Source organism: Natator depressus, chromosome 18 (assembly GCF_965152275.1).
Source record: "Natator depressus isolate rNatDep1 chromosome 18, rNatDep2.hap1, whole genome shotgun sequence".
Taxonomy (NCBI): domain Eukaryota; kingdom Metazoa; phylum Chordata; order Testudines; family Cheloniidae; genus Natator; species Natator depressus.
This window is the reverse complement of record NC_134251.1, coordinates 166,258-193,644: the sequence shown is the minus strand read 5'-3', so window position 1 is coordinate 193,644 and position 27,387 is coordinate 166,258. Positions and strand designations below refer to the sequence as shown.

General features: G+C 45.9%; 1 protein-coding gene across 21 annotated transcripts in view; it reads left to right on the top strand.

Moving 5' to 3' along the window:
- LOC142000734 (eukaryotic translation initiation factor 4 gamma 3-like) overlaps positions 1-16,002 on the top strand; it is a 235,551-nt gene extending 219,549 nt beyond the window's left edge. For 9 of the 21 annotated variants that reach the window (XM_074975246.1, XM_074975231.1, XM_074975225.1 and 6 more), the window contains 3 exons: positions 1,680-1,761; positions 9,657-9,803; positions 14,068-16,001. In XM_074975246.1, the coding sequence (XP_074831347.1) occupies positions 1,680-1,761; positions 9,657-9,803; positions 14,068-14,249 (411 nt within the window). In that variant the 3' untranslated portion in view covers positions 14,250-16,001. Of the gene's footprint in view, positions 1-1,679; positions 1,762-9,656; positions 9,804-14,067 lie in introns of all 21 variants that reach the window. The other 12 variants (XM_074975245.1, XM_074975243.1, XM_074975239.1 and 9 more) reach the window with 2 other exon arrangements.
- The last annotated feature ends 11,385 nt before the right edge of the window (positions 16,003-27,387 follow it).

The window sequence follows — 27,387 nt, the reverse complement described above, 5'->3', positions numbered from 1 at the left end:
GACTAAATCGTTCCGGAAAACTACACAACTCTTTGTGGTGGTGGTAGACAGGATGAAAGGTCTTCCAGTCTCAGCCCAGAGAATTTCATCGTGGATCACTTCTTGTATCTGCACATGCTACGACTTAGCGGAGATCCCTGCTCCATCCCTGATGGCACATTCCACAAGGGCACAAGCATCTTCAGCTGCATTCCTGGCAGAGCTTCCAGTCCAGGACATCTGTAGAGCAGGAACATGGTCTTGGCCCACACTTTTGCATCACACTGTGCCATCACTAGGCAGGCCAGGGACAATTCTGGATTTGGCAGAGCGGTGCTACAATCTGCTTGTCAATGAACTCTGAACCCTCCTGCTACACCTGCATTGGAATGGACATGAACAAGCACTTGAAGAAAAAATGCTAACCTTCCGTAAAGTGTTGTTCTTCAAGATGTGTTGTTCATGTCCATTCCAAACCCCCACTCTCACCCCCACCCCTCTGTTGGAGATAGCCGGCAAGGAGGAACAGAGGGGGTGGCAGGTCCCTGTATCTGGCGCTATGAGGGCACGACTCCAGGGGGCACCAGAACCAACCCAACGAATACCACTGAGGGGAAAACTTTCTGGCGGCGGTGCTTGGGGCAAGCACACACCTACATTGAATGGACATGAGCAACACATCTCGAAGAACAAGTTACAGGTTAGTAACTGATTTTTATTCAATTAAATTAATAGACAGCAGATTTAAAACAAATAAAAGGAAGTTCTTCTCACAATGCAATGTCAACATGTGGGACTGATTGCCAGGGGATATTGTGAAGGCCAAAAGTATACCTGGGTTCAAAAAAGAATTAGATAAGTACATGGAGGGTTGGTCCATCAATGGCTATTAACTGTGATGATCAGGGAATGCAACCCCATGCTCTGGGTGTCTCTAAACCTCCAAATGCCAGAAGCTGGGACTGAATGACAGAGGATGGATCACTCAGATTTGCCTTGTTCAGTTCATTCCCTCATCTGGCACTGGCCCCTGTCACTGGCCACTGGCCATTGGTCTGACCCAGTATGGCTGTTCTTATCTTGATGTATGCTTGCAACTAAACATAGTTCAGCACCATTTCACCTCTCTGTTGTTAACACAGTTTGTCAGAAACAGGTCATTTTTCTACTGCTGTAGAGTCAGCATGGTCCGGAGGAGAGATCACAAGACTGAAAGTCTGGGAACATCTCAGTTCTGGTTCTGGTCCTGGCTTTGCCATCAGCTCTATTGTAGATTTGGGCAAGTCATTTAACCACTCTGTCAGTTTCCAATCTGTATGATGAGGATAAGACTCACCTTACAGAGATATTGTGTAGCATGATTAATTAAAATTGTACATCATTTTGGAAATGTAAAATGTTGTATAAATGCCAAGTATTATTTCAGAATGTTTCTCTAGCTAAATGAATAGTGAACGTGTGTAGTTAAATAGATTGTAGTGTTGGTTACAGGAGATATATTGGCAAACATTAACACAGCTGAGCTATTTTCAAGAAGTTTAGTGGGGAAGATGAATTTTTACACAAGGGATTAATTGGATTCCTGCTGCAGCAGCTTTCACTGAACTTGCACTTAGTGCCAAATGCAGCAGTGGATTTTGGAAACAGTTTCTGTTGTACATGAGAGTGCTTTTAACTGGTCCATTTACTCTTGATTTCAGGCTAATCTAGACGAAAGCCAGATGAGTTCACCTACATTCCTTAGAGCTTTAATGACAGCAGTTTGTAAAGCGGCCATTACAGGTGAGTAACTTTCAAGATAAGGCTGTACAAAACCATCAAATATGAAAGTAATGAATTTACAGATTACTTGGATTTTAACCACTTATTTTTCTGTTTGAGGCTGGCTAATCTTTGATACAAACTGTGCATCAAGATTTTTTTCTCCCAGATTGTAGAGTTTTAGTGCTGAAGAAAGTGAAGACAGAGACTGATACCACTGTCAAGAGCCAGTCATAGTGCAGGAGAGGTGTGCCAGCTGCCCCTTCCACACATAGGTCTGCCAGTGCCCTTCAATTCTTTACCTGCAGCATCTTGGTCCCCCTTGAGTGGGGACTTACGCCTCTGTTGAATTATGCCTGATTGCTGATTTTCCAATGTAGATGAAAATCCACTAGATGCTATTCTGAAATAGGTTCTGTTTGTGTGTTTGTTTTTTTGGTACTCTAAATACAAAATTGGACTTAAAATCTTTGCAGAGGTCCCCAGCGTCCATGGAACATGGAGAGTGCAGCATTTCACTTTCAAAGTCTGATACTAGAGAAAAATAGATTTATGTGGCTTAAATACTGCTGTTATTTTCCTCTAAGATAACAGGAATCACGAGAATGTGCTAACAAAGCAGCAACTAATTTACAGGTGTCTGGATTGAACTGTCTGTGAGGTTTCAGCCTTTTAAAAATTATTCTTTCAAGTATTTTCTCTTGGGATGGGTGTAATTGAATTTCATCTCACTGTTGCATGGATTTCAGAGAGGACAAAATCAAGGGAGAGTTCTTTTTTCTCTGAGAGTATAATCTTCTTGATGCCACCTACTGTTAAAATCTAGATGCTGCAGGATTTCATCATTAATATTTAGGGGTTTCCTGATACATCCTTGCTCTGTGAATATCAGTAATGTCTTATTCTGGTTTTGTTTTCTCTCATAGAATATCAGGGTTGGAAGGGACCTCAGGAGATCATCTAGTCCAACCCCCTGCTCAAAGCAGGACCAATCCCCAATTTTTGCCCCAGATCCCTAAATGGCCCCCTCAAGGATTGAACTCACAACCCTGGGGTATCCCTCACCCCTATCATCTCTATCTAGGTTTTTTCATTTTTGCTCAGACTTTTTCTATCATGCTCTTTTGAGTATATGCTGGCTAAAAGCTGCTGAATATTTTTCTATAGATAACTCTTCCTGTGGGGGTGTACGTTTTTGTGGACTTCTAGCAGGGTTTGATATACTTTGGTTTTCTTATTTGTGATTTAGTGTTCTATTCCTGTTTGTCTTTTGAAAGAAAAACGTCCTTGTAATTATTTCAAATCTCAGGAAAAAAAGAAGAATGTCAACCTCTCTTTGTGCGTAGATATTCAAGTATTCAAGTGCATGTGCTTACATGAAGGCTGGATAGAGGCCTCGCTGAAAATGTGGTCCAGAGTTTCTGAAAGTGTTCATTGTACTTGGGGAGTGGGAAGCATTGAGAAGCAGATTATATGTTCTTCAAGTAGTGTCCCTAGGGATGCTCCACTGTAGGTGTATCTGCATCCTTGGGAGATTTTAGGTAGCAGCATCTGTTCAGCGCTCTCCCTTCCTTATGGTCTGCCTCGAGCTGCCATGGCCAAATATGATTTTATTATGGAAAACTCAATGTGTTTCTGGACCATTTACCAAAGACACAAAAAGAAGAGTTTCAGGCCATTGTCAGAGAAGGTCAGTTAATAGCCAGAACGGCACTTCAGACTGCACTGGACACAGTCTATACAGTGGCCTGCTCATTGTCCGTTGTGGTGGTAATGAGGAGGGCTTCTTGGCTACATCTTTCTGGGTTGTCCAAAGAGCTGCAGACAAGATCTCCCATTTGAAGGGCCCAAGCTCTTCGTGGAGAAGAAAGGCTATTTTCTTCACCCTTTGAGGGATTCCCAGGCCACATTATGCTCCCTGGGAATCTACACGGCAGGACAGAAGAGAAGATATAGCTCTCAGCCACAGCATAGGTCATGACTTCCTCGATACCTACCTGTCTCAGTGCTGTTATGAGCTGCAGCGTAAGAGGCCCAGGGTTCAAAAGTGGAAGCAGTCAGGACCCCAATCTGCGACCTCTTAAGACTGCCTCTTCTAAGCACTTTTGATGAGTTGGTAGAGGGCCCGAATAATTATATCTTGCAACATTAGCTTCTGCTACACACATGTCATGCCCCTTCAGAAATCGCCTTCCCCTTAGAATCATAGAATATCAGGGTTGGAAGGGACCTCAGGAGGTCATCTAGTCCAACCCCCTGCAGGACCAATCCCCAATTTTTGCGCCAGATCCCTAAATGGCCCCCTCAAGGATTAAACTCACAACCCTGGGTTTAGCAGGCCAATGCTCAAACCACTGAGCTATCCCTTCCCCTTTCACAGCAGTTGGGAGAATATCATCTCTGATAGATGGGTCTAGGAGGTTATTTCAAAGGGTTATGCTATTCAATTCAAGTCTCTCCCCATTCTTTCTCTTCCTCCCTGTCCCTCTTCCGGGACCTTCTCATGAGAACCTACTTCATCGGGAAATAGATCATATGTTATGCCTAATGGCCATAGAACCAGTCCTGGCACAACTCAGGGGCAAGGGGTTTTACTCCCTTTTTCAGGCTTTATTTCCTGATCCCCTAGGTGAAGGGAGGTTAGAGGCCCATTCTAGATCTAAGGGCATTAAATAAATATGTGAAGGTCAAAATAGTCTTGCTAGCAGCCATTATTCCAGCTCTAAAGAAGGAGATTGGTTTTCGGCCCTCAACCTACAAAATGGCTGCTTCCACATCTTGATACGACCGTCACACAGGAGATTCCTACGATTTCCATCGGGCAGGACCATTATTAGTACAGGATCATGGAATATTAGGGTTGGAAGAGACCTCAGGAGGTCATCTAGTCCAATCCCGTGCTCAGAGCAGGACCAACACCAACTAAATCATCCCAGCCAACGCTTTGTCAAGCCGGGCCTTGAAAACCTCTAAGGATGGAGATTCTACCACCTCCCTAGGTAATGCATTCCAGTGCTTCACCACCTCCTAGTGAACTAGCGTTTCCGAATATCCAACCTAGACCTCCCCCACTGCAACTTGAGACCATTGCTTCTTGTTCTGTAATCTGCCACCATTGAGAATAGCCTAGCACCATCCTCTTTGGAACCCCCCTTCAGGTAACTGAAGGCTGCTATCAAATCCCCTCTCACTCTTCTCTTCTGCAGACTAAATAACCCCAGTTCCCTCAGCCTCTCCTTGTAAATCATGTGCCCCAGCCCCCTAATCATTTTCGTTGCCCTCCACTGGACTCTCTCCAATTTGTCCACATCCCTTCTGTAGTGGGGGGACCAAAACTGGACGCAATACTCCAGGTGTGGCCTCACCAGTGCCGAATAGAGCGGAATAATCACTTTCCTCCATCTGCTGGCAATGATCCTACTAATAAAGCCCAATATGCCTTTGGCCTTTTTGGCAACAAGGGCACACTGCTGACTCATAACCAGCTTCTCGTCCACTGTAATCCCCAGGTCCTTTTCTGCAGAACTGCTGCTTAGCCAGTCGGTCCCCAGCCTGTAGCCGTGCATGAGATTCTTCCTTCCTAAGTGCAGAACTCTGCACTTGTCCTTGTTGAACCTCATCAGATTTCTTTTGGCCCAATCCTTCAATTTGTCTAGGTCACTCTGGACCCTATCCCTACCCTCCAGCATATCTACCTCTCCCCCCAGCTTAGTGTCATCTGTGAACTTGCTGAGGATGCAATCCATCCCATCATCCAGATCATTAATGAAGATGTTGAGCAAAACTGGCCCCAGTACCGACCCCTGGGGCACTCTGCTTGATACCAGCTGCCAACTAGATATCGAACCGTTGATCACTACCCATTGAGCCCGACAATCTAGCCAGCTTTTTATTCACCTTATAGTGGATGCTCCCATTTGGCCTCTTGTCCACACCCAGGGTATTCTCCAGGGTTCTCTCCATCATAGCAGCATACCTACAAATGTGGGGCGTTGTCTACCCATACTTAGACGACTGCCTCCTCAAGGCTCCCTTGTTCAGGGACACCATACAAGCCACCCAGATGACCATGTGCACATTTGCACAGCTGGGCCTGCAGCTCAGCTTCCAAAATCAACACTATCCCTGGTACAGTGACTGGAGTTTATTGGCGCCAACCTCTACACCAGAGGTGGGCAAACTACGGCCCACGGGCCACATACGGCCCACGGGACCATCCTGTCTAGTCCCTGAGCTCCCGGCTGGGGAGGCTAGTCCCCGGCCCCTCCTCCACAGCCTGAGCATGCTGCGCTGCCAGCGCTCTGGCCTGCCGCTCTTGCCAAGCAGCACGGTGGCGTGGCTGGCTCCGGCATGGTAAGGGGGTGGGGAGCAAGGGGTCCCGGGGCGGCAGTCAGGGGACAGGGAGCAGGGGGTGTTTGGATGGGGGGCAGTCAGGGAGCAGTGGGAGGTTGGATGGGTCAGGGGTTCTGGGGGGGGCAGTCAGGGAGCAGGGGACGGTTGGATGGTGCGGAGGTTTTGGGGGGGGGGGCGGTCAGGGGACAGGGAACGGGGGGGTTGGATAGGGCGTGGGAGTCCCAGGGAGCGGTCGGGGGTCTGGATAGGGGTTGGGTCAGTCGGGGGACAGGGAGAAGCGGGGGTTGGATAGGGGGTGGGGTCCCAGGGGGCAGTTAGGGGCAGGGGTTCCAGGAGGGGGTCAAGGAGCGGGGGGGGTTCGATGGGTCAGGGATTCTGAGGGGGGCATTCAAGGGGCAGGAAGTGGGAGAGGGCAGATAGGGGGTGGGGGCCAGGCTGTTTGGGGAGGCCCAGCCTTCCCTACCTGGTCCTCCATATAGTTTTACAACCCGATGTGGCCCTCAAGCCAAAAAGTTTGCCCACCCCTGCTCTACATAATACAAGCAAGAGCGTTCCTCCTGCTACCCAACCTCAGTACCCTCACAAGTCTCAGAGAGACAGTCCAGGCTAGCCCCCAAACATTGTCCAGGAACTGCCCACAGCTGCTTGGTCTTATGGCAGCATGCACCTTCGTCACCCCAAATGCCCAGATGTTCATTAGGTGTCTTCAGATGTGGCTCAGTTCTGTCTATTCCCCAAACAGGGACAGACTAACCAAACTGCTGTCACTGCCCTCTGCAGTAAAGCACTTATAGACTGGTGGAAAGACCCATCCAATGTCCGAGTAGGCACGCCATTCGTGCAACCACCACTGACTCCCTAATAAGCTGGGGAGCTCATCTACATGACCACAAGATTCAGGGCAAGTGGGCTTCCACAGAAGCGACCCTCCATATCCATCTTTTGTAGCTAAAGGCTGTTAGGAACATCTGTGCATACTTTCTCCCTTTCATCAAAAACACACACACGGAAGTCATGACAGACAATATGACCCTGTATGTTTTACATAAATCACCAGGAGGTGATTCTTTACGTGCAGCACCTTCCCTCTGCACAGAAGCACTCAAACTGGAATTGGTGCATCGATCACAACATGCTCATCTCAGCCATCTATTTACCACGGATACAGAATGTGACAGCCGACAGTCTCAGTCAAAACTTTTGTCACGACCACAAATGGGAACTGAACTCAGAAGTGCTTTGAGACATATTCGCCCTTTGCGGAATCCTGACTACAGACCTCTTCACTACTTACTGAAACAAGAAATGTCCTCTTTACTGCTCTAGGGCTGGCCTGAGGAAACATTCATTGGGAGATGCCCTCATCCTCCCATGGGACAGGGACCTCTTATATGCCTTTCCCCATTTCCTCTTCTAGCCAAGATCCTGTTGAAAATTCAACGAGAGAAAGCAAGACTTATTCTGATTGCCCCCTTCTGGCCAACACAAGTCTGATTCCCTTACCTAACAAAGTGGCAGTATGTCCTCCAGTTCTTCTTAAGCCCATTTCTAAACTGCTCTTTCAAAATGATGGGCTGATCCTTCACCCCAATCTGCAGGTCCTCCACCTCCAGTCTTGGCTCCTTCTTGGTTCCAAGTCTTAGAGGTAGACTGCTCTAATGAGGTGAAAGATGCGTTGCTATGCAGCCGAAAGTCAGCCACTCAACGAATTTACCTACAAAAATGGAAACGATTCCAAGTTTGGTGTCATTCAATGCACATAGACCCAACCTCATCTTCGCTCCCTCTAATTTTAGACTACATTTTAGATCTCAAGAGGTCAAAACACTCACTCAGTTCCCTTAAAGTGGCCAAAACTGCTTTCCACCATCAGGTAGATGGATACTCAGTGTTTGGTCACCGAGATTCCTTAAAGCAGGGGTTCTCAAACTGGGAGTTGTGAGTTTATTACATGGGGGGTCATGAGCTGCCAGCCTGCACCCCAAACCCCGTGTTGCCTCCAGCATTTATAATGGTGTTAAATACATTTTAAAGTGTTTTTAATTTATACGGGGGGGTCGCACTCAGACACTTGCTATGTTCAAGGGATCAGCAGTACAAAAGTTTGAGAAACACTGCCTTAAGGGCATTGGGAATCTCTTCCCACATGTGAGACTACCCTCTCCAGCCTGGGATCTTAACCTAGTTCTCAGAGCTTTGAGTAGACCTCATTTTGAGCCAATAGCAACTTGGTCTCTCTTTCACCTGTCCATGAAGACAGCATTTCTAATTGTCATCACCTCAGCTAGGCACATAGGAGAAATAGCAGCCCTGATGGGACATCCACCATACACGGTCTTTTTTAAAGACAAAGTAATTCTGAGGCTGCCTCCCACCTTTCTTCCTAAAGTTACCTCTGCTTTCCATATGAATCAACAGATCCATCTTCCTTTTTTTCCCCAAAACCACATCGTGATAACAGGGAGGTAATTCTGCACATGCTAGACGTTAGAAGCATTCTACTTGGACAGGACTAAGGACTTCAGGATGTTCTCTAAACTTTTCCTCTCGCTCATGGAAAGATCCAAAGGCTCCGTGATATGGGCTTAAAGACTATCCAAATGGGTCTCTGGTTGCATTAATCACTGTTATCAAGGGTGCAATCTTTGTACGCACTCCACAAGGTCAATTTCTAACTTGGTCACATTTTTTAAAGATGTCCCTATTGCAGAAATCTGCAGAGCAGCACTTTGGGCTTCTGTCCACATTTTCACAGAACATTATGTGATCACTGGAGATTCAGCCTTCGATGCCATCTTCAGCTCCACAGTACTCTCTGTAGTAACAGAGTCTACTTTGAAGCCCCAGCCCTCCACAGAGAATACTATTGTGAAGTCATCTGTAGTGGAGCACCCAGGGGGACACCACTTGAAGAAGAAGAGGAAGTTACCTTGTGCAGTAACACGATGGTTCTTCAAGGTGTGTGTTCCAATGGGTGCTCGACAACCCGCCTTCCTCTCCTCTACTTCGGAGTTCTCTATAAGGGGCTCTGCGGTAGAGAAGGAACTGAGGGGGGGTCACCCACACAGTGCTAGATAGCCTCGAGGCAGACCATGAGTGGGGGAGAGCACACATGCAGGCTGAACAGACACTGCTACCTAAAATCTCTGAGTAGAGATGCTGGGACACAAATACACGTAGAGTGGAGCACCCATGGGGACACACATCTCGAAGAACCATTGTTACCACACAAGGTGAGTAACTTTCTCTTCCTATTATAGAAATAGCCAGTACAATGTGAGTGCAATTTTGCATGTGCATACATGAAGACTGGGTAGAGAGGCCTGGCTGAAAATGTGGTCCAGAGTCTCTGAAAGTGTTCATTGGAATTGGGGAGTGAGAAGCAGATATGTTCCTATCATAGAAATAGCCAATACTCTTTTGTGTCCCATCTGTTTCAGTCCTTTTCCCGTTTCTGACTAACCTGAGTTTGTTATTTCTATTTTTATAAATAAATATGATGAGAAACCTACCCCTGGCCTCAGATCCACCAAAAGTAACCCTGATTCTTCTTTTCTCTCCAGCGGATTCTTCTAGTTTCCGTGTGGACACTGCTGTTATCAAGCAGAGAGTGCCGATCTTACTCAAGTACCTAGACTCAGATACAGAGAAGGAACTACAAGCACTTTATGCACTACAAGCATCAATAGTAAAACTTGATCAGCCTCCTAGTAAGTGTTTTTTTGTGTTTGGGATTTGAAAAATGACTATATGGCATTGAAGGAAAGATCCAGGTGGAGGATTAGACTTGGGTCTGAGATAGAGCCTGGTAGATTGTGCTCTTCCTGAAGGTGGAACAGACTGGTTAGGTGGGTGCCAAGGGACTGAAGGCAAACTACTATTATAGCATCCAATTATGCAGTGCATGGCTTTAGAATCATAGAATATCAGGGTTGGAAGGGACCTCAGGAGGTCATCCAGTCCAATCCCCTGCTCAAAGCAGGACCAACATCAACTAAGTCATCATAGACCAATACTCTTCCCCACCCTCCTGGCTGAAGGTGAGCTCCTCTATTGGCTGCCACCATAAGCAGTCGAGAAGGAAATGCCCATAATGTGGAGAGAGGGAAAAAAAATGTTTTATCCTCTGCTGCATTTAGTACCAATCGCTCTACTTACATGTCAGGGCAACTGCACCTGCACACCCGCACCATGAGCCCTTGAGGGCATCTGCTCTAGGCTCTTGGGTCTTCAGCCATCACCTCTCTTGGTGAGAGACCCAGGTTTCTCTCCCTCCTGACAGAAGTTTTTGCAGGCTGTACAGTTCCCTGTCTACACTGTGATATCCCCAGCAAGCCAGGCTGCGTAAACAGGCCAACATCTGCACTTTGCTTTCTCCCCAAAGGCTGTGAACAGTTGTAATTGCCAGAAGTCCCAAGTTACCACACAGCCCTTTCTAAGCAAGTACATTTATTCTTAAGACTAAAGCATTACAGAGAAAACTTATTAAAAACCATAAAAGAATCTACATGCATGACAATAAGCCTACCAGACTCCAACAAACCTCAGCTCCAACCCGGACTCTGGTGGAAGTCAGTCCTTCAAACCCACCATGGGGATTTTCTGTGATTACAAGTTCATAACAAACAGTTTTGGCGTTTGATCTTGAACTCTGGGAACAGGTAATCAGCAGACAATGGTCTCCTCAAGGCATAACTTCCAAAGGCTGGCTTTTTGCATAGACGGGGTGGGGAATTTGCATTCACCTCCCACTAGAGATTCCCCCAAGCAAATCACTTGACCCTGTTTGTCCCCAAAGTCCATTCTTGTCTGGCACGTTGTTCAGTACAGTCGTTTGAAGTTCATAATACTTTCCAGGGTTCACATCACATTTCCCCCCTAGAGAGATTACATACAATCCTGGCCCACAATCATAGATAACCTTTCCATTTAATGCAATGGACTCCAAAGATACTTAAATCATAGAATCATAGAATATCAGGGTTGGAAGGGACCTCAGGAGGTCATCTAGTCCAACCCCCTGCTCAAATCAGGACCAGTCCCCAACTCAATCATCCCAGTCAGGACTTTGTCAAGCCTGACCTTAAAAACTTCTAAGGAAGGAGACTCCACCACCTCCCTAGGTAACGCATTCCAGTGTTTCACCACCCTCCTAGTGAAAAAGTTTTTCCTAATATCCAACCTAAACCTCCCCCACTGCAACTTGAGACCATTAGTCCTCGTTCTGTCATCTGCTACCACTGAGAACAGTCTAGCTCCATCCTCTTTGGAACCCCCTTTCAGGTAGTTGAAAGCAGCTATCAAATCCCCCCTCATTCCTCTCTTCCGCAGACTAAACAATCCCAGTTCCCTCAGTCTCTCCTCATAAGTCATGTGTTCCACTCCCCTAATCATTTTTGTTGCCCTCCGCTGGACTCTTTCCAATTTTTCCACATCCTTCTTGTAGTGTGAGGCCCAAAACTGGACACAGTACTCCAGATGAGGCCTCACCAATGTCGAATAGAGGTGAACGATCATGTCCCTCGATCTGCTGGCAATGCCCCTACTTATACATCCCAAAATGCCATTGGCCTTCTTGGCAACAAAGGCACACTGTTGACTCATATCCAGCTTCTCATCCACTGTAACCCCAGGTCCTTTTCTGCAGAACTGCTGCCGAGCCATTTGGTCCCTAGTCTGTAGCGGTGCATGGGAGTCTTCCGTCCTAAGTGCAGGACTCTGCACTTGTCCTTGCTGAACCTCATCAGATTTCTTTTGGCCCAATCCTCTAATTTGTCTAGGGCCCTCTGTATCCTATCCCTAACCTCCAGCGTATCTACCTCTCCTCCCAGTTTAGTGTCATCTGCAAACTTGCTGAGAGTGCAATCCACACCATTCTCCAGATCATTTATGAAGATATTGAACAAAACCAGCCCCAGGACCGACCCTTGGGGCACTCCACTTGACACCAGCTGCCAACTAGACATGGAGCCATTGATCACTACCCATTGAGCCCGACAATCTAGCCAGCTTTCTATCCACCTTCTAGTCCATTCATCCAGCCCATACTTCTTTAACTTGCTGGCAAGAATACTGTGGGAGATCGTGTCAAAAGCTTTGCTAAAGTCAAGGAACAACACGTCCACTGCTTTCCCCTCTTCCACAAAGCCAGTTATCTCGTCATAGAAGAAAATTAGATTAGTTAGGCATGACTTGCCCTTGGTGAATCCATGCTGACTGTTCCTGATCATTTTCCTCTCCTCTAAGTGCTTCAGAATTGATTCCTTGAGGACCTGCTCCATGATTTTTCCAGAGACTGAGGTGAGGCTGACTGGCCTGTAGTTCCCCAGATCCTCCTCCTTCCCTTTTTTAAAGATGGGCACTACATTAGCCTTTTTCCAGTCCTCCGGGACTTCCCCCGATGGCCATGAGTTTTCAAAGATAATGGCCAATGGCTCTGCAATCACATCCGCCAACTCCATTAGCACTCTCGGATGCAGCGCATCCGGCCTCTTGACTTGTGCTCGTCCAGCTTTTCTAAATGGTCCCGAACCATTTCTTTCTCCACAGAGGGCTGGTCACCTCCTCCCCATGCTGTGCTGCCCAGTGCAGGAGTCTGGGAGTTGACCTTGTTCGTGAAGACAGAGGCAAAAAAAGCATTGAGTACATTAGCTTTTTCCACATCCTCTGTCACTAGGTTGCCTCCCTCATTCAGTAAGGGGCCCACACTTTCCTTGACTTTCTTCTTGTTGCTAACATACCTGAAGAAACCCTTCTTGTTACTCTTAACATCTCTTGCTAGCTGCAACTGTAGGTGTGATTTGGCTTTCCTGATTTCACTCCTGCATGCCCGAGCAATATTTTTATACTCTTCCCTGGTCATTTGTCCAAACTTGCACTTCTTGTAAGCTTCTTTTTTGTGTTTAAGATCAGCAAGGATTTCACTGTTAAGCCAAACTGGTCGCCTGCCATATTTACTATTCTTTCTACACATCGGGATGGTTCTTTCTACACATCGGGATGTAACCTCAGTAAGGATTCTTTAAAATACAACTAGCTCTCCTGGACTCCTTTCCCCCTCATGTTATTCTCCCAGGGGATCCTTCCCATCAGTTCCCTGAGGGAGTCAAAGTCTGCTTTTCTGAAGTCCAGGGTCCGTATTCTGCTACTCTCCTTTCTTCCCTGTGTCAGGATCCTGAACTCAACCATCTCATGGTCACTGCCTCCCAGGTCCCCATCCATTTTTGCTTCCCCTACTAATTCTTCCCGGTTTGTGAGCAGCAGGTCAAGAGGAGCTCTATCCCTAGTTGGTTCCTCCAGCACTTGCACCAGGAAATTGTCCCCTTCACTTTCCAAAAACTTCCTGGGTTGTCTGTGCACCGCTGTATTGCTCGCCCAGCAGATATCAGGGTGATTGAGGTCTCCCATAAGAACCAGAGCCTGCGATCTAGTAACTTCCGTTAGTTGCTGGAAGAAAGCCTTGTCCACCTCATCCCCCTGGTCCGGTGGTCTATAGCAGACTCCCACCACGACATCACCCTTGTTGCTCACGCTTCTCAACTGAATCCCAAAAGGTTTTTCCAGGATATGGTAAGAAATCACCGTATCTGTAACTTAGATGCTGTCCTAATTTCTAAACTAGTGAAACTAGTGAAACTAGGTAGCTCAGAATGGCCACTGTAGATTCTGTTCCATGGCCACTTGCTGGTATATGCGCACACGCTGCTGCCTTTCCAGCCCTCTCTTTAACATATGACAGCATGTTTTGTAGCATCAGAGGAAACTTTACTTTAGCAAGTGTGTATTTAACCTTCATATCCTGCATAATCAGGGCACAACCACTATTAACAGCAGTTCCCGCTACTTGCTTTTCCACTTCTCAATGTAATAAAGTCCACTTTTATTCAGGTTTTAAACAGATAATCTCTAATCATTTCTGTATTTCCTTGTCTACCAACTACTGTACATTACTAACCAGATGTTTCCCCCTTGCAGATCTGTTGCGGATGTTTTTTGATTGCCTGTATGACGAGGAGGTGATATCGGAGGATGCCTTTTACAAATGGGAAAGCAGCAAGGACCCAGGAGAGCAGAATGGGAAAGGAGTAGCACTGAAATCAGTCACAGCATTCTTCACATGGCTACGGGAGGCTGAAGAGGAATCAGAGGATAATTAAAACTTAAAATACAGAAAACAAAACAAAAAAAAGAAACAATTTAAGTATTTTTTTAAAAAGTTTCACGTCTTCGCCAATCACAGTGCAGCAAAGCCAATTCTCGCGCATAACCCCCTCCTTCCCCCACATATGCACGAGTGGGAGAGGAAAAAAAATAGATAAACATAAAGGTGATCATGGAGGAAAAAGGTACTTGGGAAAAAAAAGTAAACGTCAAACCTGAGGGCGGGAGCACTAAACCAAAATACATGTATTATTTATAGAAAATATTTTCTGTTTTAATCATTTTTTGTTTTCTTTTTAAACAAGGACTCATACTTTAAAAAACAGATCTGTTTAGCAAAAAAAAAGTTGAAAACTTTAATTTATTATTTTAAGGACTGCAAATGCCAGTGGAATTTTTAAATTTGCAGTTTCTGTAAACAAATTGTATGATAGAAAAAAGCAGAGAAATAAATTTCCCTCCCCTTCAGCTGCACCTCAGTTTTGTTTCAAAGCATGGTAGATAGTCAAAACTTTCAACAGGGTTTGGGGTAAGCTACATGAGGGAGAGATTTTTTATTTTTTTTTAATTGTCAGATTTTTCTGCCTGCCTCTCAGCTTGCTTCAGAGATTAAAAAGAAAATAGTAATCAAAACATACATAACCTTGGAACAGAAGGAAATGCATTTGGGAAAAACGCTATGGACCAGAGTGCTCCAGGAAAAAGTCATTCAAAACAAAGTGCTACCCTGGGGGGAAAAAAGTACTAGTGATACTTTCAAAACCTTTAGAACGACTTTAAGGCTTGTAAATACACAGAACAAATATTTAAAAAAAGAAAGAAAATGACTCAATAGTATTTCTTTTCACTTTGAAAATATAAAGAACAAAAATAAAGACAAACATTGCAAGTTTAAAAGAAAGTAAAGCGATTTCTCCTTTAGACAGCTGTTGAATGCACCACCATCTCTGAGTGGTGCTGTCTTCCTTCTCAATGTGTAGATTCTGGATCCAAATTTATGTTTATATAGTGTGTGTGTATGTGTGTCCACACCAAAAAAGAGAGGTGTAGGCCATTGTGGTAAATGTGGGGTTGCTGCTTGGGAGACCCTTTTTGCAGAGTGAACTTAAAGGTTGAGGAGCTAGCTGTGTCACTGTACAAGCTAGGTTCATCCAATTTCAAATACTTCTCCTCTAGGCTGGGAGATGACCTATGGGCCAATAAAATAACTGACCCCTGTTTAGTTTTGCAGCTGTTGGACTACAGTGTGTCTTGTGACTCACGAACACTGCATTGTTATGGTGGTAGCTCTGTCAACAGGTTGCAGCCTTGGAACCAGATAACCAGCATCTCTTCTCAATGGCTTGTACATCCATTGTCACCCAGCCATCACTGCTGTTCTTTGTGTCTGTCAGTTGCCTTGCTGTGCGTAAGGAACCCAAAATCCCCAGAAGTAAAAAAACAAAAGGAAGAAAACAAACTACAACATTAAGCAAAAGAGTTGAAACAAGTGCTGCAAGTGACACAATGCTTTTCCCAGTTCTGCCCAATCCCTACTGGTGTATGAAGTCTGAGTACAGCCTGGGCACTGGCTTCTCTGGCACAAATAGGTGTATGTACTATCTCTGTGTCCAAAGATGACTCAAGCATGCTCTTCTTCACAGGGCTGGTGCTATACAAAGTACACTTCACAAAACTGAGCTGCTTCTGAGCAAATTAAGTCTCTGTGTATCTCCCTTGAACAACCAAAGATGATCTGCTGGCTCTCACTATGAAGATGCATCCACAATCTGCAAAGTTTGTGAAGCCCTAAAATGATGATTTGTGAACTGTGGTCCATGGACCATGAGCGACCCATGGAGCTCTGGCTGGTGGTTTATGGAGCACTTGGTAGTGGTCCGTGGAGTGCTGGCCACTCACATGGTGCTCTCTCTTTCTCTCCTGCTAAATCACTTTTTTAAAGGCTACAAATATATTAAATACTTTCCTACTCTTACTTTTAAATGTAAATAATTGCTGTACATGCACAGGGATGATATTTGATTGCTAGTGGGAGTGGACAAGGTGTCTGGTTGTGGATGGAGGGAGAGGTATCCAGGAGACCAGGCTCTCCATTAACATTTGGTCCACACTATGAAATCAAAGATGGATAACCTGTGCCCTAAAAGATGAGACCATTTTTTTTTAAGTAACAATAAAACACTTTCTCTGGTGTGTTGTTAAAAAAAAAAAAAAAAAAACCCACCCTTAATATACCCACATATATGTACCCACTTACATTAAAGAGAGCTAATCATTCCCACTCCTCAGCAGCTTTTGCACACCCCTTCCAGCCTTCCTGACCAAAGAGCTGTTTCTGCAAATTGGTGAAAAATTCTGGGCTTGTCCAGGCAGAGGTGTACCAATTTAATTACAGAAGTGATAAACCAGTGCAAAGGGTTTCATAGGCACTCTTCTTTGGGAATAAGTCTCTCTTAAACCAAAACAAGAATGTCCACACAGGGGTTTTCACTGGTTTAATTAAACCAGTGCAAGTTTGTGTGTAGTACAGGGCTTGGACTTCACTTAAAAGTTAGGTAGACATAGCCAATCTATCTCCCATTGTAGATGCAACTGTGTTGACAGAAGAATATGTTGTTGTCTGAGGAGGTGGTGTTCCTACACCTATGGAAAAACTCCTTCCATCAGTGTAGGCTGCACCTACGCTACAGGGTTATGCTAGCACAGCTATGCCAGTATAGTCTGTAGTGTAGACACAACCGAGGCCTGAGATAGATTACGAATCTGCATGTCTTCCATTCAGGCAGAATTCTGAGGAGGCTTTCTACTATACACTAGACTCGTGCCTTGCAAATTTCTGCAAGGAGGATGGCCATCCTAGCAGTTTGCTTAAATGGATTAGAATGAGCTTTTGAAACCCAACCCGCTCTGCAAGGTGCATTTAAAGTTATGTGATGTATTTAAGTGTTGCCTTGCCCAAAGGGGAAGAAATTCTAGCACCTTGAACAAGCAGGTGCTTCCGCTGCAATAGAATCTGTCACTAGCAGGTTATTTTGCTTGAGAGACTTGAATCATTTGAATGAAGGAGATGGCAAAACATTGATCAGTGCAATGAGTGTTAGATGAGCAAAATCAATGGGGATGAGCAACTAGGAAAGGAGAAATAACTCCCAATATCCCCTGGCATTGTCTGACCCTTTCAAGTTAAATGTTTTTGGGGAGTAGGCAACTGTGTAAGTGCCTAGCGGGGATGTGTTAGAGGTCTAAGCATCCTTTTAGGAGTATCTAGAATCCTGGAAGCACAGGTTCATATGTTGGCAAGCTTAATTAAGTCATCTTTTAAGGTAAATGAATTAAGTTACATGCACCGTGTTAGGGGTATTTTGGATGAGACCTTAGGACTGTAGTTGTATCTGCCCTGCCTGGACATTAAAGACCCCATGTCTCTTTTCATAAGAACAGTTTGCTCTGGTGTCATTGACAAAATTGTCTCCTCCCATTACCAGTGTGATGCATTCTGTGTCCTGTTTGGTTACATGCTCCACGCTGCTTTTCAGTGGGCTAATGGATATACAAAGTCAGATTCACAAGGAGCTGAAGCTCTCAGGATGTGGCATATAGTTTGTGATGTGCTTTGAGCCCTTTCAGGAAGAGAGGTGCTAAAATATTTAAAATATAACTTCATTGTTAAATGATGACTGATTAAAATAGAAAAGGGGTAACTAACAGTAGGTTCCATCTGGAAGCTCTGATCAGAAGTTATTTTTACAGGTATTAGGTGTTTATTCCTAATCTGGAATGTTACTAAGGACGCACAAAAATAGGTTTATGTGAATTTCTGTGGAACCACCAACAAACAAATTACTCTTTGTTTCCTTTCGCCTGTCACAGACTAGTAGTGTTGTTTGTTCATGAGTAGTCTCATAGTAAGACAAAGGGGTGTGTGAGTGGATGCATTGTAGGCCTGCGGCAACAAACAAGCATGGCTTAAATTTTGCCAAGTGTGACCTTCCAAATGGGGACCACTGACCCAGACTGGTCATTAGGGGTCGTGAAAGACCTTGCAAAAGAACAGTACAGTGCCCACACAACTAGATGTTGTACATTGGCACAAGAGAGTCCCACTCTCGTGTAGCTAAATCCTGCACAGCACAGGTGTGGAGTAGTGCACTTACAAGCGCAACGTATAAATTGGTGAGCAGGATAGAGAGATGAGGGAACCTAATTCTGCATTAATGAGAGAGCTGGCTGGTGTTTGGCAACCAAGATTACTCCTGCCAAGTACAGGAGTGAGGCCTAAGGGGAAAGGGTAGCTAGTTCCTTGCATGAATGCTGAGGATCATTTTTAAGTCATTGTCCTGTAAGTAGGGCCCTACCAAATTCACAGCCATGAAAAACGATTTCACAGGGGAGACCGGCAGTTGTCAAATAGGGCGTCCTGACACAAAGGGAGCTGAAGGGGGGTCACAAGGTTATTTTAGGGGGGTTCTGGTATTGCCACCCTTACTTCTGCGCTGCTTTCAGAGCTGGGTGGCTGGAGAGCGGCGACTGTTGGCCAGGCACCCAGCTCTGAAGGCAGCGCCCCCCCAGCCGCAGTGCAGCAGTAAAGGTGGCAATACGACACCATGCCACCTTACTCCTACGCTGCTGCCTTCAGAGCTGGGCAGACGGAAAGTGGTGGCTGCGTACTGAGGGCCTCGCTCTTCAGGCAGCAGCACAGAAGTAATGGTGGCAATACCACACCATGCCATCCTTACTTTTGTGCTCCTGGTGGCAGCTTCTCCGCCTTCAGAGCTGGGCTCCTGGCCAGCAGCTGCCGCTCTCCAGCTGCCCAGCTCTGAAGACAGCGCCGCCGCCAGCAGCAGCGCAGAAGGGTAGCAGTACTGCGGCCCCTCCCTACTGTAACCTTGCAACATCCCCCCATGCACATAACTTCTTTTTGAGTCAGGACCCCTACAATTACAACACTGTGAAATTTCAGATTTAAATAGCTGAAATCATTCAATTTACGATTTTTAAATTCCTGGGACCATGAAATTGACCAAAATGGACCGTGAATTTGGTAGGGCCCTACCTATAAGCCAAACCAACCACACATCCCTTCTTTGAGCAGTGTTCCTGTGGGTGCTCCACTTGAGGTGTCTTGGTGCCCTGCTTGTGCTGCTCTGAACAGTTACACAGCAATGCGCAGCCAGCCATCCCCAGTTCCTTCTCTGCCGCCTTTGGCTTGAGTCAGAACGCCTGCAGCACTCTGTTTTTCCTTCAGATAAGTTTAGTAGTTCATAGTTGTTCCTGATAGCGTTAGCTTAGTTGTAGTTAGCTACCCTATCCCTTTGTCTTTTATATTTTACTTTCTTTTTCTTCTCAAAAAAAATTTTTTTTCCTTCCCTCTTTTACCCCGCCTCAAGGTTCTCAGCTCTTGCCTTAAAAAAAGAAAGAAAAACACAGTTTATCCCTGTTCTTTCTCCAAAAGACTTTCTCTCTCAGGCATTCCCGGCTCACCTGGCTTTAAATGTTGCCTGACTTGCAGACTCTCCATACCAGTCTCTGAGGCTCACGTTCAGTGTTTCCACTGCCTTGGCGAGACACACATTACCCAAAATGTCCGCACTGTAGAAAACTGACAGGCGGGACAAGGAAGGCCAGGAATTTCCAACTGAAGCTCATTATGATTCAGAAATCCCTCAGACCAGCCTCTGATCCCGAGTCCAGGACGCCTCCTGGCCAATGGTTGCCAGTGTCAGTGTCTGACAGGGGATCTGCTTCAGCAATGGCTGCTAAGGAGCCTGCTCCTAGAAATGCTACCAAAAAGCAGCCACACTCGTCCCCACACCAAGAATCACCTAAAAGAAAGCAATCTCCAAATGAAAAATCTGCCACAGCACCTAGAGTGCCAGACTGCGAGGCACTGGGAACATCCGGTACCAAGACTTCCCAAGGAGCTGAAGACCCTATGCGGGCAAGCTCTAACGGAGGTGCATGCAGCAAAATCAAATGTCCCAGCTCGGCACCTGTGTGGCTTTAGAAAACCTCGGCACCGAGCAGTACAATGGTGCCACCTGCTGTATCTATGCAGCACAGCTCTAAGTCATTGGCACCAACAGCTTCAACTCTAATTCCTGGTCAGTGCATGATGCTGTCCCCAGCACCAAACTTCACGGTCCCACAGCAATTCATGAGGCATGCGGACCTGATAGTGGCCTCAATGCCTGAATCTCCTTTACTCAGTACCGACGGTACCCCATCTAGACCGGGACCAAGCCTGGTAACCACTCCCTGTGGATCAGCCCCTCCTGTCTCCAGTGATGAGGAAGGAGAGGATGAGGCAGTAATATACACTCCTTGCCACTCCTCATTTAAACCTGCACCTTCTCATCACCAAATATCTACAGACATGGGCACCGCCCCCTATACCATTCCCACCCAACTGGCCATACTGGGATCCATGGGCAATGTATAGGGTCCAAAACTTCAGGCGCCCTAACTCACGTAGGCCCAGAGCGACATGATCCCCTTCACAAACTGTCCCAGCACCCTAAGAGATACAAGAGGAAGAGGCTGAGGAGCCTGAGGACACAGCTGAAGGTGACACTCTGCCGCCCACTCACATCTCATTTTCATCACTGGACAAAACAATAATGCCACCCTCCCCCACTACGGGGGATGATTTCAAATCTTTTCAAGACCTCTTCAGAAGGGTAGCTGAATCCCTGGACATGTCGCTGGCACAACTACCAGAGACCCAACACAAGCTCATGCACATGCTCCAGGCACCCCCAGCGGCAAAGATAGGCCTGCCAATTAATGATGCTATCATGGAGCCTGCAAAAATAATCTGGCAGAAACCTGCTACAGCCCCTCCCTCATGTAAGAGGTCTGACAAAAAGTATTATGTGCCAGCAAAAGGAGCTGAATTTTTACTCACGCACCCTGCACCAAACTCTCTCATGGTGGATGGGGCCAATTAAAGGGGAAAACAACATGAGTCCAGAACAATCCCTTATGATAAGGACTGGAAAAGGCTAGATCAATTCAGACAGAAAACCTACTCCTCCGCCACGCTCCAGTTCCAAATGGCCAATAATGCCACCCTACAGGCAAAATACACACATTATCTGTTTGCAAAAATGTCAGAATTTATTGAAAGTTTACTTGATGACAAAAAATACACCTGATGACATTTCTGAAGAGTTTCTCATCACCAGGACGGCCATACAGGCCTCTCTTGACTCTGCAGACACAGTAGCCTGGTCCATCGATACATCTGTGGTCATGCGCCGTGTATCCTGGCTCCACCTTTATGGGTCCCCAACAGAAGTCCAAGCAACTGTTGAGGACTTACCCTTTGAAGGGCAAAAATTATTTGCAGACAAAACCAATGTCTTTCTACACACCTTAAAGGACTCAAGGGCGACCTTAAAAACCCTGCACATATATGTACCTTCAAATATAAAGAAACAGAGCAGGTTTTACAACCAGAGATTCCGGTCTATGCCATACTCCCAGCCACAAAGACAGTACGACCAACGGTGTAAACAAAAACAGAACAGATGTCAAAAGAGTCAAGATCATTCTTCAACGTCTCAACCATCCATTTCCAGACAATCATTTTGAAGGTGTGGTCGAGGGCACAAGACCTCAACACTCTCTCTGATTCTGGAACCAGATATGGTTCCCCACCCATTCAGAAACTGTCTGTCACCATACTACCCAGTGTGAACACCATCACAACAGACAGATGGGTTCTAGAGCTTATTCAGAAGAGCTACCCCATCCCCTTTATTTCTGTCCTACCTGCCCACTCCCCTTTCCCGTTCCTCTTCAGGGACCCCTCTCATGAGCACCTGTTACAACAGGAAATAAACCACCTCATACAATTTGGTGCCGTGGAACCCATACCATCCCAACACAGGGAGAGAGGTTTTTATTCTCATTACTTTGTAACTCAGAAAAAGAACGGTGGTGGAGGGGGTGGAGACCCATCCTGGGTTTACGAAAACTCAACAAATTCATGAGAACACAACGTTTCAAAATGGTGACTAACCACAGTAATTCTGACATTAGAGAAAGGAGATTGGCTCTCAGCCCTCGACTTCCAGGACTCTTATTTTCATATTACCATTCACCCGTCACACAGAAGATTCCTGAGATTCACCCTAGGGAAACAGCATTTCCAATACAGAGTACTACCCTTCAGCCTGTCCACTGCCCCAAGAGTTTTTTCCAAGGTTCTCGCTGTCATTGCAGCTCACCTTTGCAGACAGGGAGTGATGATATTTCCATACTTAGACAACTGCCTGATAAGGGCACCAATGCAGCAAGGAGCAATAAACATGACTCAGACCACAATAATCCTGTTCACGGACCTAGGGTTGCAAATAAATGTACAAAAATCCACACTAGTTCCTGTCCAAAAGTTGGAATTCATAGGGGCCTACCTCAGTTGTCTCATAGCAACAGTAGTGTTACCCCAACAACGCTTCCTTACTCTAGTCAACCTAATTTCAACAGTGTTAGACACCTCAGAAACATCTGCCAGAACATGCTTACAACTCTTGAGGCACATGTTGGTAACAACCTTTGTTGTAAAGTATGCCAGACTCCACATGAGATGCTTACAGGCCTGGCTTCGAACAGTATATATACCACACAGACACTCTCTCAACAGATGCTTCACAAATGCCACACAGGGTAAAAGTCTCATGGTCTTTTAACATGGTGGACACAAACACAGAATGTCTGCTCAGGAGTCCCTTTCCAACAAAAAGCTCCAACCATGACAATCACGACAGAAGCTTCCCTAGTTTGTTGGGGGCATATCTACATGACAATACGATCCAAGGCCGCTGGTCCCCAGCAGAGTCCAACCCACACATAAACTTATTGGAGCTAAGCACAGTCCGAAATACACACGAGCACTTTCTCACAACAGCGGATCAACTAAGTAGGGATTTTTCACAAACCCACGAGATGATCCTGGAATTCTCAAAGCCATATTCAAACTATGGGGTTCCTCACTCAGAATGCGAAGTGCCCATAATATTGCTCCCAGGCCGGATTGGGACACCACTCCCTAGGCAATGCGCTCCTCCTAAAATGGGAGGTGCCACTGTTGTATGCATTTCCCCTGACTCCACTCCTAAGCTGAGTCATTTACAAGATCAGGCAGGACAAATCCATGGTCATTCTCTTTGCACACTCATGGCCCAGACAAACATAGTTCCCATACCTGCATCAGATGGCAGTGAAAACATTTCAAACCCTTCCCTTCTATCACAAGATGCAGGACGCATCCGTCATCCCAACCTCACAGTACTCCATCTCAAGGCCTGGTTACTCCATGACTGACAGGAGTCAAGAAGGACTGTTCTGAGGAAGTGAAAAATATACTATTGAAGAGTCGGAGACTAAGCACAAGAAAGACATATATCCATAAGTGGAAATGATTCTGCACTTGGTGCCAGGACAAACAGATCTGTCCACTACCAAGAATCCTTGACTATATACTGGGACTTAAAAAATCGTGGCTATCCACAAGCTCCATCAGAATACACTTGACTGCTATCACCTCCTTCCACAACAAGGTGGATGGAGTCACTATATTTGCTCACCCAGTGATTAAATGCTTCCCTAAAGGCATAGAAAACACTTATCCCACACTAAGAAACCGTACACCGACGTAGGACCTCAAACTTGTTCTCATGGGAAACGTTTGAACCCCTTGTAACTTGCTCCTTGTTGCACTTATCAGTGAAGGTGGCTTTCCTCATTGCCATCACGTCCGCAAGATGGGGTGGGAGAATTAGGTGCCCTAATGGCACACCTACCTTATACAACATTCTTTAAGGATAAAGTAATCCTACAACCGCACCCTAAATTCATACCCAAGGTCGCCTCCCCTTTTAATTTAAATCAGCCCATTTACTTACCTGTATTTTTCCTGAAGCCACATGCTGACGGGAGGGAGGCCTCCCTCCACATGCTAGATGTTCGTAGAGCATTAGCTTTCTACTTAGAAAGAACAAAAACTTTCAGAAAAATCAGACTATTTGTTTCCTAGACTATTTGTTTCCATAACAGAATGCTCGAGGGGCCAACCATATCAAAACAGAGACTTTGCAAATGGATATCTGGATGTATGCATTTGCGCTACCAAAACAACAATCTGCAACGCCCCCCCCCCCCTCCCCAAGAGTCCATTCACACTCCACCAGAGCATTAGCAGCATCTGTGGCCTTTCTCAATAATGTACCTATCATTGACATTTCCAAAGCAGCTACCTGGGCATCAGCCTATACTTTCACCAAACAGTATGCTTTAGAACAACAATCAGTAACAGATGCTCAGTTTGGACTTATGGTGTTATCCACCATCAATAAACCAACTCCAAAGCCCCTCCCCTCCACTGAGGGGCACTGCTCAATAAAGTGAAGCACCCACAGGAACATGAAGAAGAAGAGAAAGTTACTCACCTTGTGCAGTAACTGAGGTTCTTTGAGATGGTTGTCCCTGTGGGTGCTCCGTTACCTTCCCTCTTCCCTTCTACTTAAGAGTTTCACGCCAATTCTCTGGGGTAGAGAAGGAACTGGGGGACAGTTGGCTGTGCACCCACTATGTAACTGCTTGGAGTGGTACAAGATGGCTGTGGCATGTGCATGGCCCAACCGGTCACTGCTGCTACAAATCTCCAATTGCAAGTGCAGGGTGTCAAGACACCTAAAGTGGAGCACCCACAGGGACAACGATCTCGAAGAAGCTCAGTTACTACACAAGGTAAGTAACATTTTGTTCTTTACTCCAGACTCCGTGAATATGGGAGTAAGTTATTGATCAGTGTGAAAGACTATACTAGACATTACTTTAGTTAACATCTAGCTCCTACTGGCGCTGGAATGCTACAACCTTGTGCACTGGTTGCGTGCCGCCTAAGAAGTGGCCGAATCAAAGTCACTCTTATTGGTGGAGCTGGCAGGGCCCCTTGTTATCAGATGTTTGGCTGCATGTGTGTGTTCTTCCTGTGTGCTGTCTCAGCTCTTCGCAGACAGCTGGCACAGCAGACCTCGAGCAAACTGTCCAATGACCACAAGATCCATTAAGGTACGAAGGCACCAGGCCAGGTTTATTGTCGACGAAGCACGGTAATAGCACCTGGCAGACTCTACGAGGATACTAAGACATGTCTGCCCGTGACAATGGACGCAGCTCAGTGAATGGCGGGACTTTCCATTCCCCCCTCAGCTGGACAAAGATACTCCCTCTAAAAATCATCTTTATACCTTGATACCAACAAGTTATGTACTGCCTCTGACATAGTTACTGCCCCCTGACATGGCTAGTTATCACCCATCACCTTGTACATGTTGGTTGGATCAAAACATCTCTATTACTACTGTCATCCTGACCTTATCTTTTAGGAGGGGTCAGTGTGTTTTTGTTATTCTTGGGAAATGTTTTTTTACCATTCTTGATGGCGGGATGTTCTGGTACCACTTGATATTGGGATGTGTTTGCATGAGTACTCTGCTTAGCACTTCTCACGAATGTGTATTTCTTCAATATCAGCCCTGTTCTTGCTTGATTCTGTGAGCAGGTCCTGCCTCATACCAGACCTCTGATACAAGGGCTTATGTTTCAGGTTCTCTTCCTACTACACCCCCTATCTGTACAGTTGCCCCACATTTCCCATTATTGGACCCTTTTTTCAGTTGGCTTATAACTTCACCAAACTTTAACCATTCAGACTGAAATTTTCCATGTCAGGTGAGTGCCTCAGGATGAATTGTTTTAGAAATTTTCTTCAGAAATGATTCAACCATTTATGAAAATGAGATTAGGAAACAATGTTGTTTTGCCTAAATTAAATATTTTTTAATAATTAAGAAGCTCTAGTACCTCCATGCTTTGGAGCAAGGGCTTGAAATTTGGCAGGGGTACCATAGAATATCAGGGTTGGAAGGGACCTCAGGAGGTCATCTAGTCCAACCCCCTGCTCAAAGCAGGACCAATCCCCAACTAAATCATCCCAGCCAGGGCTTTGTCAAGCCTGACCTTAAAAACCTCAAAGGAAGGAGATTCCACCACCTCCCTAGGTAACGCATTCCAGTGCTTCACCACCCTCCTAGTGAAAAAGTTTTTCCTAATATCCAACCTAAACCTCCCCCACTGCAACTTGAGACCATTACTCCTTGTTCTGTCATCTGCTACCAGTGAGAACAGTCTAGCTCCATCCTCTTTGGAACCCCCTTTCAGGTAGTTGAAAGCAGCTATTAAATCCCCCCTCATTCTTCTCTTCTGCAGACTAAACAATCCCAGTTCCCTCAGCCTCTCCTCATAAGTCATGTGTTCCAGTCCCCTAATCATTTTTGTTGCCCTCCGCTGGATGCTTTCCAATTTTTCCACATCCGTCTTGTAGCGTGGGGCCCAAAACTGGACACAGTACTCCAGATGAGGCCTCACCAATGTCGAATAGAGGGGAACGATCACGTCCCTCGATCTACTGGCAATGCCCCTACTTATACAGCCCAAAATGCCATTGGCCTTCTTGGCAACAAGGGCACACTGTTGACTCATATCCAGCTTCTCGTCCACTGTAACCCCTAGGTCCTTTTCTGCAGAACTGCTGCCGAGCCATTCGGTCCCTAGTCTGTAGCGGTGCATTGGATTCTTCCGTCCTAAGTGCAGGACTCTGCACTTGTCCTTGTTGAACCTCCTCAGATTTCTTTTGGCCCAATCCTCCAATTTGTCTAAGTCCCTCTGTATCCTATCCCTACCCTCCAGCATATCTACCTCTCCTCCCAGTTTAATGTCATCTGCAAACTTGCTGAGGCTGCAATCCACGCCATCCTCCAGATCATTAATGAAGACATTGAACAAAACTGGCCCCAAGACCGACCCTTGGGGCACTCTGCTTGATACCGGCTGCCAAGTAGACATGGAGCCATTGATCACTACCCGTTGAGCCCAATGGTCTCGCCAGCTTTCTGTCCACGTTATAGTCCATTCATCCAGCCCATACTTCTTTAACTTGCTGGCAAGAATACTGTGGGAGACCGTATCAAAGCTTTGCTAAAGTCAAGGAATAACATGTCCACTGCTTTCCCCTCATCCACAGAGCCAGTTGTCTCGTCATAGAAGGCAATTAGATTAGTCAGGCAT